General features: G+C 53.3%; 1 protein-coding gene across 1 annotated transcript in view; it reads left to right on the top strand.

Moving 5' to 3' along the window:
• The window catches only part of NPDC1 (neural proliferation, differentiation and control 1), a 54,294-nt gene continuing 41,231 nt past the window's right edge, over window positions 1-13,063 (top strand). The window contains exons 1-5 of the mRNA XM_026073383.1: window positions 1-96; window positions 516-655; window positions 1,830-1,900; window positions 4,942-5,052; window positions 5,406-5,507. Of these exons, the coding sequence (XP_025929168.1) occupies window positions 1-96; window positions 516-655; window positions 1,830-1,900; window positions 4,942-5,052; window positions 5,406-5,507 (520 nt within the window). The remainder of the gene's footprint in view (window positions 97-515; window positions 656-1,829; window positions 1,901-4,941; window positions 5,053-5,405; window positions 5,508-13,063) is intronic.

The raw sequence follows: 13,063 nt of genomic DNA, 5'->3' as shown, positions 1-13,063 counted from the left end.
ATGAAGGTGGTTTTAGTGCTCCTGGAGTTGGCACTTCTGTTGGTGCTTCAGGCCCAGTCCAAAATCTCTCTAAAAGAATATTTTGATGTAGAAAAGGTAACGTCATCTGAGGGAATTTTCCCTTGGTGGAGGATGGGGAAGTTGTATTGCTTGGACACAKCCTTCATGGGGCTCAGACAAAACTTACTGGAGTATTTTTCGAAGGACCCCAGTTCCTGCTGGAAGTTAAACTCCCTCAGACTTTCCAGCATTTGATAGCAAGACATTTGAATGCCTGAACRCTTTAGTAGATATTTAGCACACTAGTGAGGGTTGCAGAGTACTTGGGTTTGTCCAAGCAGGTGAGTTTTGCATCTGGCTATTTCTTTATGGTAAATCCCTACTCTGCCTTGCAGAAAAGGTGCTTTTCCACCCAGTCAGCAGCCTAAACAGAGAAGGGAATAGCAAGGCTCCTGCTCTATCCCTGAACCTCTCATTGCTTTCCATATTAATCAATGGAGAGGCATTCTCTCTAGCTTGCTGGGAAGTGGCGTACCTTGGCCATAGCTTCTGACTCCGAGTGGATTGAAGACCTTCGGAAAAATGGAAAGATGTCCACGAGCACTGTAGAACCTCAAAGCACTGGCGAAATAATCATCAAGACATTTATCCCTGGGTAAGTGTCAATGAAAATCTTCCCATTCGCTATGGCTTCTGTACAGGGTTCTTCTTATCCTTGCTCTTCACCTTGGATAGCTCTTGAGCTCTTTATAAAACACAGAAAGAAAGAACCACATGGGTCCTGGGGATGCTCATTGCTTCCAGTCCTGGTAACATGCGTGTGCTGCTTTGTGTGGATGGAGCAGAGTTCTCAAGAGGTGGTCTCTAGCCTCCAACCTGGAATGGTGATCAACCAGCTGTAGAAAAATACAGTGGACATGGGAACAAACATCTGCCATGTGGCTGGAGATTTCAGGAAGGTGAGACCAGAGGGATTGCTCTCCCACAGCTCTGAGCCCAGCTTCTCCTTCCAACAGCTTCTTCTGCTGCTGGCTCAGACTTGAAGTACAGCCTAGTTTTGTAAACATGGAACAAAGAACTGTGCAAAGAAACCCTCAGATCTGGTGGGGGAGATTTGCTCCTTCCAGTTGCAGGTGGATTCAGAGGATTAATTCATCTGTGGGTGTTTGTAAGGCACCTTCAAGTGGATAGTGTGATTAAGGACTTACTAATATTCTTTTGGATCCACTACCAGACTGCATCAGGGACTGAAGAAGTGTCACTAAATAACAGAGATTAGACAAAAACACCTTTATATTTAATCTATCCTTTACAAGTGCAAAATTGTCTTCAGTTCTCATTCTGGAAGCAGGTCTGAAAAGAGAAGCCAAAATSGACTGAGATTCTTCTCAGTGGAGAAGACTGATATGGTTTCACATACTTTAAAGACCTGAAGAGCAATTTTTTCTCTTGTTTAGCACTGGCTAGAGGATCCCACCCAGTTTCCTCTATGTTCAGCCCAATTGGGCTGATGAACCCACTCATCTTTAAAAGGTGTCCAGTCTTGGTTAGAAGATGTTGAGAGATGGGAAACCTAGCATTCCATTGATATCTTCCTTCTAGCCACCCCTCAGATTACTAATTATGCCTTGTGTCTAATTGGAATTGCCTGAGCTCAAGCCCCAGTTGCAGCTTCATGCCTCTCCAGAAGCTGTTTAGGCTGTGGCAATCAAATGGCCTCTTGAGCTGCTTTTTGAGTAGGTCAGAGGAAATGTAGTGGAGCTGCTCCAACTCCAAGAGCATAGGGAAAACTGCCATCCGGAGTACAATTGCCTTTATTCACTCTCCAGCCCTGCAGGATGCAAGCAGAGAACAATGGTCCTGAAAAAGACTGATCATCCCGGTCAATACACAAACTCGGGTAAGTACTGGGACAGCAGGAGGGAGGAAACAAGAGATCTGTTAACTGACCCAGCAGCAGGGTTTGAGTCATTCCCAGAAAAGAAACACCTCCATGGCATGAACATCAATGGGGGCTATTGCCCACTGTGCAGGCTAGGGTTTCACTTACTGGGTGAAAGCTGAGTAGRTCATCAGGAGCTAGTGATTTCCTGTATCACCCTCTGCATAAACCTGAGGCTGAAGCTGGCAGATGTCCCTCAATTGAGCAAACTCCCAGCTGTTGCAAGGTAGACTTGGGGTCTAGCCTGGGGACCCACCTCTGCCTTGCTCTGAGAATGGCTGTTGGTGGGGCTTTTCTGGGTTCTAGTGATGCCAGGTTTGTTGATTACAGAAATGCTGACTGTTCCCTTGGTTTACTACATTCTGAGAGTGGAAAGGTTACTAAAGCATAGGAAATTGTTCTCACTGAGGCATGTGCCATCCCTTTGAGCTCCTGATACAGACCCATTTGGGGAAGTCTCTGTGAATAAAACTGGTGCCTCAGGGCTCAATCTTGAGGCCCCCAGCACTCAAAGAGGTGGCTGGCCTCCATCTGGCAGGGCATGGTGTATAGAGGTGCTCTAAAAGTCTGGTAGTTCATAGCACTGAGACTGTGATCCTTTCCCCAAAGCTTAAAGCGCTTCCACTCCCCACTGGGGCAATGAGGCTACATAAAATTGGGCACAGCAGCAGCTCTTGTCTTGTAACATTTGCTTTTCCCCTTGCCTTGAGCTGCTGTGACACYGCAGTTCTTTCCTTCCTCCCTTCCTGGGCAACTTTTTGTCATGGAGGGTCTGACTCACACGGCTCTCCTGGGAACACCTCTGCCATGGCAAAGTGTCATTTCCACCTTTCYCAGGTCTCCCATCATTATCAAGCCACAGAGCTGTTGCAGTCTTGCAGTGGTCCCCGTAAGCGCCCTGGTCRCAGGGTTGACAGGGATCCTTTCAGAGGTAGTATGTCCATCCAGGAAATTTCCTTCCCAGCTGTGGACAGGTCTACAGATCTGTGCCAAGAGCCCATGTGTCCACACATCTGGGATAGGGCTTGACTCACCAGGGGCTCTGGTAAAGGTGCAGTGGGATTTGCATTGGGAAGCACACAGGCCAGGTTAGGGGCTGAGCAAACAGCGGATTTGGACCAGCCAACTCAGAGCAGCTGGCTCTGCTGGAGTACCCACCAGGCTAGTCACCCTCGGTGCCTGTTACCATCCAGCTGCACATTGTTGGAGCTCCAGTGCATTTCCCTCATCCCCTGTCTGTCACAAGCTGGGACCTGTACCCGGATGCTGGGGCAAGCTGTTCAGCTATGACTCCATCAGGACACAGTGACCCCCCTGTCCCTGAGCCCAGCCCAGCTCCACCTACCCTCCAGGGTCTCTACACTGAGCATGCTGCAGMCAGAATTCACAGGTGATGCCCCACAGGCCTGTGCCCACCTGAGGGAGATAGATCCCCTTTCTGTGCTGCACAAAGTGGCCGCTTCACAGGGTGATCTAGGAAAGGCCATCTGGTGGCCACAAGCACCTGCTGGTTTATGTGTATGTCTGGTTGTTGGTAAGGGTAGGTACTAGGTTAATTCAGGAAGACATTGCCCAGGAGCATCCTCAAAAAGGCCCTAACCTCTAACAGTAATGATAATAATAACAGTCTAACAGTAATAGTATCTCTAACAGTAATAATAATAATAATAATAAAACACTGGGATACAATGCTGGGACCCAAACTTCCTCCTGGTGTTTTTGTTGAATATAGCACTAGGAGGGTCCTTCAAACACCCCTTCRAGGCATATCCTAGATCCCACAGATCTGGGGCTGTTAAAAGCATGTTTTGTTCCAAGGCTAAATAAATTACTTTCTTTAGGCTCTTCAGGGCCTTGGAGCTCTGATGACGATTTGAAGCAAAGAAGTGATGTTTCTCACAAGTCTGGTAAGAACCAATATCTGCAGCCCTGGGTCCACCCAGGGCTATASCATCACCCTGAGAGAGACATCGCAAGGCCATGGCTGGCCAGGCCCTGCAGAGCTGGAAGTCACCACATCACCCTATGGCCAGGGCTAAGTTGCACTGGCAGTACGGGGAGCAAGGCTGGTGTGCAGCGAGTTCCCATGCCAWGCCCTGAAGCCAGCCGACACTGGGGAGGTGGGAATGTGCAGGGGGCTGGACTGGGGAGCAGGCTCAAAGCTTGAGCTATGAGGTCAGAAGKGAGGAAGAGAGAGGAGACTGTGGCAGCAGTACAGCAAAGCCTATGCTGGCTTCAGTTGGGCTGGTCAGGAGCCCCACCGGGGTTGGGAATGGTGCTGGGTGAGGGTGCATTCAAGACAGAAACCTGGCATGCTGGGCTGAGCAAGAAATGCCTTTTCCTGGGCCCGGAACTTGCCACAGGGCAAAAGGTGTGTTAGAGGAAAGCAGGACCAGCATTTGCTGGTGGATGCTGCTGGGAAGTGCAGGAAGAGAGGGTGGACACAAGTCTCCCTCAAACCCAGTGCTGTCCCCAGAGCTCTTGGCCCCAAGCTAGTTACCAGAGGGAACTGGAATGTGCATTCCCATGCTAGGATTAGGGCTTGGGAGGTCATTCTTGGCCTATGGGTTGGCACTGGAGGGTAACCAGGCCACGGTGCACAAGCAGAAGAGGCTGCGTGCTTCCCGTGTGCCCACGTGGAAGGGGGCTCTGTCTGCAAGGGAACTGTGCCCCAGGGAATCAGTGGTATTGGGCTGCCCCGGACTGGCGCAGAGAACTGAGATGGGTCGTGGGGTATGCAAGGGGTGTAGAGGACAGCACAGGGTGATGAGGAAGGGTGCACGTGGTGCAGTAGAGGGGTGCAGGGTGTTCAAGGGGTGTGGAGGGTTGATGGGAAGGGGTGCCATGAGCCCTTCACCTCCCCGTTCCATGTCTAACACCTCCCACTGTGACTTGTGGTCCTGTTCAGCATGGGATGTGGGTCCTGTCCCCATCTACCTGCTCTTGGGCACAGAGCTCTCCCCTTCCAAGCACCTGGGATCCTCTGCTTTCTTTTGCAGAGAAAAATCTCGACGACTGTGGCCTGATTGACACTGACTACACCAGTTACACCATCGTCCTCGGCCACCGACACTACAATGGACAGAAGATCTCAGTGCTGCTTCTCTACAGTAGGTGTTGGAGAAAGCACATAGAAGTGCAGCAAAACACAGGGAGGAGAGGGATGCTTGGGAGAAGCTCTCTGCTAAGCCTCTCCAAGCAGGACAGAAAATGCCAGACAGCCTGCCATCAACAACTCCATCACTCTGGGGGTGTCTGGGGGCTGGATGCAGCATGGCTGGACTGGCAGCACCCTGAGCTTTCTGAGAGAGGAGAGGGACCTCATGGGACTCACAGAGTGTTCCCAGTGCCATCTCCCTTCCAAGCCTGGCATTGCCCATCCTCCACCAGAGGAGGTTTCAGGGCAGCGTTTTGGTGCAGGCTGCAGGTAGAAGCTGTCTGACTCACTCTCTGTCACCTGCAGGCAGAAATACTGAAGTGAAACCCGGCGTGTTAGAGAAATTCAATGACACCATAAAGGAGGCGGGACTTTCCAAGGAACAGATGGTCATGCTGCCCAAAGCCAGTAAGAGAATCCATCAGCCCCTGCCCGTGGGTCCTCCTTGCAGCTGGGACACAACTGTCCTGCATGCTCAGGTCTTGCTTGCATGGAGCACAGTAACAGTGCTGAGGTGGTGAGAGGCAAAGAGTCCTTTTGTCACCTTCTCATGGCTGCTACATGAAGACCACATGTGAGCGTGGCTCACTCAGCGCACAGATGGGCAGCGAGGGCAGAGGTGCTCCAGGATGCTCTGTGCACTGAGCTGGGGCAGGCTCAGCCCTCGCGGGGACACAGCCAGTACATGGGGCACAAGGCATAAACGTTAATGAACGAGATAAACCTATACAGGGTGCATGGTGGATTTTGGGCTGTGCTGAGCATCCGTTTGGGTGGTTGCTGAGCAGCTTTGCCCTGTGCTGAGTTGCTTGTTGGGCTTCTCTCTGGAGCAACATGTGGGCCTCATCCCTTGTTTTTTTTTCAGAGGAGTGCCGCCCACAGTTGGCATAGGTGAGTCAGAGCTTCGTCTCTCCCATCTTTCTGCTGGAACAAGCCCCCAAAGTGCTTCTGCTTTCCCACGCAGAGCCTTGCAGTACAGGGATAAACCAATCCAAAAGTGACCCCCAACCAGTTCTCCTGGGGAGATGCTGAGCACCAGATAATGACTAAAAAAGTAACTTTTTTTTTTTCTTCTGCCGAGTAAATCTTAAGTTCTGAAATTTGGCATTAACAAGGTATGTGGAAACAGCCTCTGCTGCCTGGCCCAAATCTGCTACTTGAAGTAGCGAAAGGCAGGCTGGAAGGCAGAGCAGTCCTCCTGTGCCCTTTCCCACAGGACCATTAGTGCTGACCATCACAAGCAGCTCACGCTCTCCAGAAACTAAGGCCTCCACATGGCTCTGCCCCACTAAGGACTGAGCCTGAGTTTTGGGAGGTTGGGAACTAGASGCTGTCTGCAATGGGCCAAAACCTTGGAGGTGGAGCTGGGGCTGCCTTACCACTGCGGAGCTGGGCTGAGGTCTAACCCAGGCAAGCAGCAACCATTGCTTCAGTGATCAGGCCATGGGATCAGGGTGTCATAGGGTAATTCAGGCTGGAAGGGCCCTTCTTAGGTCTCTAGTCCAACCTCCTGCTCAAAGCAGGGTCAGCTATGGGGTCAGACGAGGTAACTCGTATTTTCTCAAGTGGGGTCTTGCAAACCTCCAAGGATGGAGACAGCATGGCATCAGTAGGTCCCTCTCTGCACTTCCTAGGACAGCGGGTCCTGCCTCACTGAGCGCCTCCAGCCCTGCTCACTCCCGATGGGTCAGTGCTCAAGGATCCTGGCTTAGCTCCCTGCTCTGTGACACCTGGCCCCTGCCATGCTCAGGGCTGGCTCCRGCAGCCCTGCTGTCCCATGCATACCAACCCCCCTCCCCCCCTGTCTCCCAAATAAAGAGATTGAGACCCTGCCTCACGGTTCGGTGTGATGCTGGGAAGCACAGGGAGCCTCGGAGAGGTGGTTTGGGCTCTCAGAYATCCCCTGATGGGGGTATGCAGCATGGGGGGTTTGTCCTCTGCATCTTCCCAGGACTCAGAGACTCCCCTGGACACACGCCAGCACTTTGCTGGCCCAGAGTCCCCAGTTATTTCCCATTTGCCTGCACTGTGCTGCCCCTGCCTGCTCTTGCCTGGTTGGCCTCTAGGACTCACTGTCTTGGCAAGACCTTGTCCTTGCCCAGACTGTGGGAGAGGGTAATCCTGCACAGCAGGGACTTATGAGGTGGCTCCTGCACATGGCAAATGGCTCCAGCCTGCCCAAAAGAGAGCTTGCACCCAGTCAAGCCAGCCCACACAACCCCTCTGCCTCTCTGGGCAGACAGGTGCCCTGTCCATGTCCCTCAGGSCATGCTGCAGGCTGTGGGTCACTCTGGTTCTCTGTCCCCGGCCTGGCAGCAGGCATAGCTCTAGGGCTTTGTGGATGTTTGTCTTCCTGAAGGCTCTGCCTGCACCTGCCCTGCCCGTAGGGTCTGAGCTGCCACCAGCCCTGATGAGCAGCTGCCTTGAGAGCCTGCTGCTCCCACTTTACTCCTTTCCACTGCCCGTTTCCTTTATGACTCTCATCTTCTCTTAGCCTGTGCAAAGCCCCTGGAAGAGGATGGTGGAGGTGGTGGTGGTGGAGGGTGAAGATGTCTCACAGCTTGCTTGGCAGTAGTTGCTCCACCATCCCAGTCTGCCTACCCCAGAGATCTCCTCTTCCAAAGCTACCGCATCTCCAGTGGAGTCCTGGTGCCCAGGAGTCCCAGTGGCTCAGGTTTGCTCCTAGCCCCAGCACTCCTTGCACAGCCCATYTTTTGCCGGGTTTGTTTCTGGACACACCCATCACCTGATCTCAATGGGGTGTCATGGGTGGCAACCTCTTTGTAGTGTCCCGGCCAGTGCTTTCACAGTCACACTGGAGACCCTCTCTCTTGCCTATCAGACCCTTGGTCACGTCAGCTTTGTAATTTTTTATCACTGCAGAGCGCCTGGTCCCTGTGGTCCTCTTTACCATCAGGAACCACTAACTGACTCTGACAGTGCTGTCCCCTCCCATCTTGACTATTCTCAGTATTTCTGGGCTTGCCGATAACTCTGCCACCTCCTGGTGTGTCCTGCTCTCCAGACACATCAAAAAAATGCCTTCTCCCAGGTAATCACTTGCTCTACAGAAAGCTGGCTTGTGAAATGATCTGGTAGCTAGTCTGGTCCATCTCACTGCACTCCAAAAACCAGGGCCTCCCTTTCTTTTTTTCACTTGATCAGACTGAAAAATTCACTGCTGCAAGGAATGGGAACAAGGTCAAGACAAATATCAAACTTGATCCAGAGGGACCCTTCGAGTAGGTACAAGAACATCCAGTGTTACAGGTAAATCTCAAATATGGGGTGTTTCTTGGCCTAGAACTCCTTAGTCTGAGTCCTATGTAGTGTGGAATGTTTGAAAYATAGAAATAAAGAGATTCCAGTAAAACAATATTAACCAGCTTACACAAGCAAATACAACCATTTGACTTCGTGCAGCAATGGCAATATATGTTAAAAAGGGGAAAATATCCAGTAGCTGAGGAGAGATTTGGAGGTCAAGTGGGAGGCACTAACCAGGCCATTGAGAAGGGCTGGAAGTGTGGCCTGGAAAGGGTCAGACTGCCTTCAGTCCCCACATGTCCTGCCCTGGCCATGCAGGTGAGCAGGTTCCTGGAGCCAGATCCTGCTCTGGAGGTACCAAGCCATGAGATGGCACCGTCACRCTGCAGAAGGGCACCCATGGCTATGAAACCAGGACAGGACAGAGGAGGGACCTGGCAGGGACTTTGAAGGACTCTGTCCTGCTCCTTGTGGCCCATAAAAACTTCATCCTTCCTGCTAAGCTGGGCCTTTCTGTCCTTTGGTGACAAGAACAGGGAAGGGCAAGAGCAGGGGCTTGGCACAGTCAGAACGTATTGAAATCACTGGCTTTATTATGGATTTGTACCAGCATAAATGGGATCAGTTTGTCCCAGTTAGTCTTTGGTCTTGCCCACTATCTATCCCAGTAATCCTGCAATCCCACTTTGGCAACAAGCCACCAGATTTAGGTCATTTTCTCCAGCTGAGCCTTACACCCAGGCAGCCCCTCTGACTGGCTCTTGTGCAGAATGCTGTGCTGGCAGCACAGCAGCTCCGGACCATGCTCCACCAAATGTGGTGCACACACAAACATGTAAAKGAAATTTGGAAATTCACCTAGTGCCTTCTGGTCCTGCCTTGACCTCCCCTGTATCAGGGGCAGGAAAGAAAGGAGAATGGAGGGCCCTGGCCTGGAGAAATGGCTGTTTTGGGTCTGTTGGGACTGTTGCAGCAGACAACCAGTCCTGCAGGGCCCATGGCCTTGGCCCCTTCCTTCTGTCAGCAGCTGGCCGAGGTGGGTGCAGTTCCGGGAAGCCTGGCCCAGTTCTTATGGCACTGTTGCCCAGTGCACTCACTGCTCCCAGAGGTGCATGTTAAAATTGGGAAGCAATTAATGACTAAAGAGCTCAAGCAAATTAGTCAGAAAAGGAAATGTGGGGTCTTTCCTTTGGAAGTAAAATCATGGGCTTGCCCAGACTGCTGTCAGGGGTGAGAGATGGAAGGCCATGGAAATTAAAGAAAACAGAAAGTTGTAAAGGGTACTCAAGCACAACAAATCCCAGCCAGGCAGTGGTGGCTGCTGCTTGAGGCAAATGATAACTCTGCAAACAGTGTTGTCCCCAGGGCTTGTCCCAAACATCTGCCCCATCCAGTGCTGTCACCTGTCACTAACTCTACCTTCCTGGGCAGCTTTGGTGGCTGCAAGGGCAGCGTGCAGGAGACAGCCACTGTGAAAGGACTTCAGCTCAGCAGCCCCAGCACACTGCACCCCCGGGCAGCCAACAGACCTGTGCTCTGAGCCCCAGCGACTGGCTCCTAGCAAACTTTGGAAAGCCAAGGAGCTTCCTGAAGCTGGCAGCCTGCCAGGACACAGCTAATGCTCTGATGGGGCTCACGCAGAGAGCACCAAAGCACTCAGCCTGGTGCTGAGCCCAGTGAAATGACAGGATGGCTAATATGGGAATCCGTCCACCAAGAATTAGGGACTAAAAATAYAACAAGTGTCGGTCAGCAGGCTCATGGAAAGTAGGCACTGTCAAGCACTATGTTGGCTTACCCATGCCATGGTTTCAGGTCTGTGAACGAAGCACTTGGGTGGGGATCGTACACCGGGATTCTGTGAAGCTACTTGCCTCAGCGTCCGCTGCCATCTTGACGAAAGCCCTTGCTTTGCAGAAGCTGGGGCACACACCCATGCACAGCCCAGGAGCAGCTCCTCCTTGCACGCAGCTGTTCCCAGCCCCAGAGATGATAACCAGGGGTCTCTGCTGAGACATGACGGTCAGCGTGATGGCAAAGAGTGGGCACATCTGGCTGTTGCAGAAGGATCTGGCTCCCCAGCTTGTCAGGTCACAGGCCAACAGGCTGCACCTGAACAGGCCCAAATGCACAGAAAGCACAGCCAGAGGATGGGAACGTGACTGGGGCATCCCTGGGGCATCCCTGAGACCCAGGACTGGCAGCCGGGGACCGACCTTACATCTCCATAGAGCACTAGTAAAACAGTAGCTGCAGCCAGTTCTGACATCCGTGTTTCAAGGAGGACATGGAAATGGAGGGAGAACCATAAGAAAGATCCATGGGTCAAAAAATAAGCCCTACAGCATGAGCTTGCCCCAACATACCTGGGTCCTGAGGAGGGGTTTGGAAGACAGCTCAGTCCATAGGTACTGGTGCTTGGGGACTTGCTGTGTGACAGAAAAGGGAAGGGCTTTTCAGCCTTGCAGAACTGTATGCAGAACTGCTGGCTGCAGCTGAGGCCTGACAAACTCAACCTTCACAAGATGATGCAGTTGTCTGTCAGGGAGAGAAGTGAAATCCTGGAACAGCTTAAGATCAGTTTGAAAAAATTCACTTTGGTTTCTGAGAGCAATCCCCCAGTTTGCAGCAGCACAGTCTCCCTGCCTGTGACTTCCACTATCAGCCTTGGGCATAGCCCAGGGAGCAACTCAAACACCCAGCCAGCCCTGCTGAGGCTTTTTCTAACTCCTTGCCCCTGGTTTATGTGTTTTCTGAGGGATGGGGACAGGAACAAAGACCCCGTGTCCGCTGTTCTTTCTCCCTAGCCTCYGATCCTGCTTTGACTGTTGGAGCTCCGCAGAAATCACATCTCTGCTGCTCCAGACTCCTTATCTATTTCTGCGTGCAGGTTGCATTTCTGGGTATGAGATTTGATTTTATCTGTCCTGCCCAGCATGCAGAGATAACTCCATGCAAAACAGCAGCATTGCAAAACTAATATTCAAGGCTGCTGTTCAGCACACACAAAAGGGCCCTAGAGAAGCAGCATTTGGAAAACATACATGTTAAAAGGAAGGGTAATTTGGAGGACAAGAAAGACATGGTTGATTTTGCTGCACCAATGGCCTACCAAGCTAGAAAAGGATGCGGAGCTCCCAGTGCTCCAGCACCACACAGCCTCCCTGCTTTGCATTTTGGCCATGAATGGGAATCTGGAGAGGGGGCCAGCCCTTTCCCTGTGGTCCCAATGCTGCAGGGGGATCTGCCCCCCAGCTCCAGCTCTCACCAGCTGCTGGTGGCTGAGCAGGGCGGGCAGCTGGGCGCCAGCAGTGCTGATCAACCCTCTCGCTGGCCCAGGGCCCTGTCTCTGCCTGGGGGAGCACGCACAGCAGGGGAGGCACCAGGAGAGTGCCAGGGAGTTTCTGACTTCCAAACTTCTGTTTGGTTTCACCACTTATATCCCCCTCCTCATCCAGGCACCACACTGTGTGGACACCCGCTATCTCCAGGACTATTATATTGCCTTTAAATTGGCCACTTGGTTTGGCACCAGTCCCTTGGGCAACACCATGCCTCATTGCTTGACTCAGTTTCCCCACGTTTTGCATGAGGCTAGTGCTACATTGCAAAGGATGTGCTTGGATCTCTGCGGGATGCCCCCAGGCCACGGGAGTGTGCACAGACCTGGGGATCAAGGCCCCTGGGTGACAAGGAAGAGACTTGGGAGAGCTGGAGGCAGGGAGCCCAGGGCAGAGGGGAGGAGAGKGGAAGTGCAGGCTGTGTGGAAAGGGTGATCCCCAGAGGCAGGGTGCAGGGCCCTGCGAAGGGTGACAGGGTACTGCAGGCAGGGGCATATGGGCCCGGCAGCGATCCTGGGCAGATCTGGGGCCTCAAGCAGACCAATCCCAATGGGATGCAGGAGAAGCTGGGTCCCAACAACGATCTTGGAGGTGTTTGGGGCCCCAGCAAGGTGACATCAAAGGGGTGCAGGAGGGGTTTAGATCCTGGCAGTGATCCCAGAGGGGTTTGAGCCCCTGCAAGCTGAACACCAGAGGTGCAGGAGGCATTTGGGCCCTGGGCAGCGAAGGGGCCGGGGTTTCAGCAGGCTGCTCCAGAAGGGGTACTAGTGGGGTTTGGGCCCCAGGCAGTGATCCTGAAGGGTTGGGACCCCAGCGGGCTGGTCCCAGAGTGGTTTGGGACCACAGCAGACAAATCCCAACAGGGTGCAGAGGGCTTTGGGGCCGTGGGCAGTGATCCCAGGGCAGGTTGGGGCCCTGGCAGGCCAGTCCTAGAGGAGTGCAGGAGGTATTTGGGCCTTGGCAATGATCCCGGACGGGTTTGGCTTCCCAGCAGGCTGACCCCATCAGGGTTCATGCGGGCTTCGGGGCTCCAGCAGTGATCCTGGCGGGGTTCGGTTCCCCAGCAGATGCATCCCAAAGCGGTGCAGGAGGGGTTTAGACCCTGGCAGCGACCCCAGGTGTAGTGAGGGCCCTGGCTGTCCAATCCCAGAGGAGTGCGGGAGGTTCTTGGGCCCCGGCAGTGATCGGGGCGGGGCTCGGTTCCCCGGCGGGGCTCGGTTCCCCGGCAGGCCGACCCCAACAGGGTGCAGGGCGGGCTGGGGCCCGGCAGGCCGGTCGCGGAGAGGCCGGAGGCTGCGGCGCGGCGCTCCAGGGCCCGGTGCCCGCAGCCGCCGCCCGGGCGCGGAGCAGAGCGGG

The sequence above is a fragment of the Apteryx rowi genome, unplaced genomic scaffold (assembly GCF_003343035.1).
Source record: "Apteryx rowi isolate R43461 unplaced genomic scaffold, aptRow1 scaffold_367, whole genome shotgun sequence".
Taxonomy (NCBI): Eukaryota; Metazoa; Chordata; class Aves; order Apterygiformes; family Apterygidae; genus Apteryx; species Apteryx rowi.
This window is presented reverse-complemented; position numbering and strand designations above follow the sequence as displayed.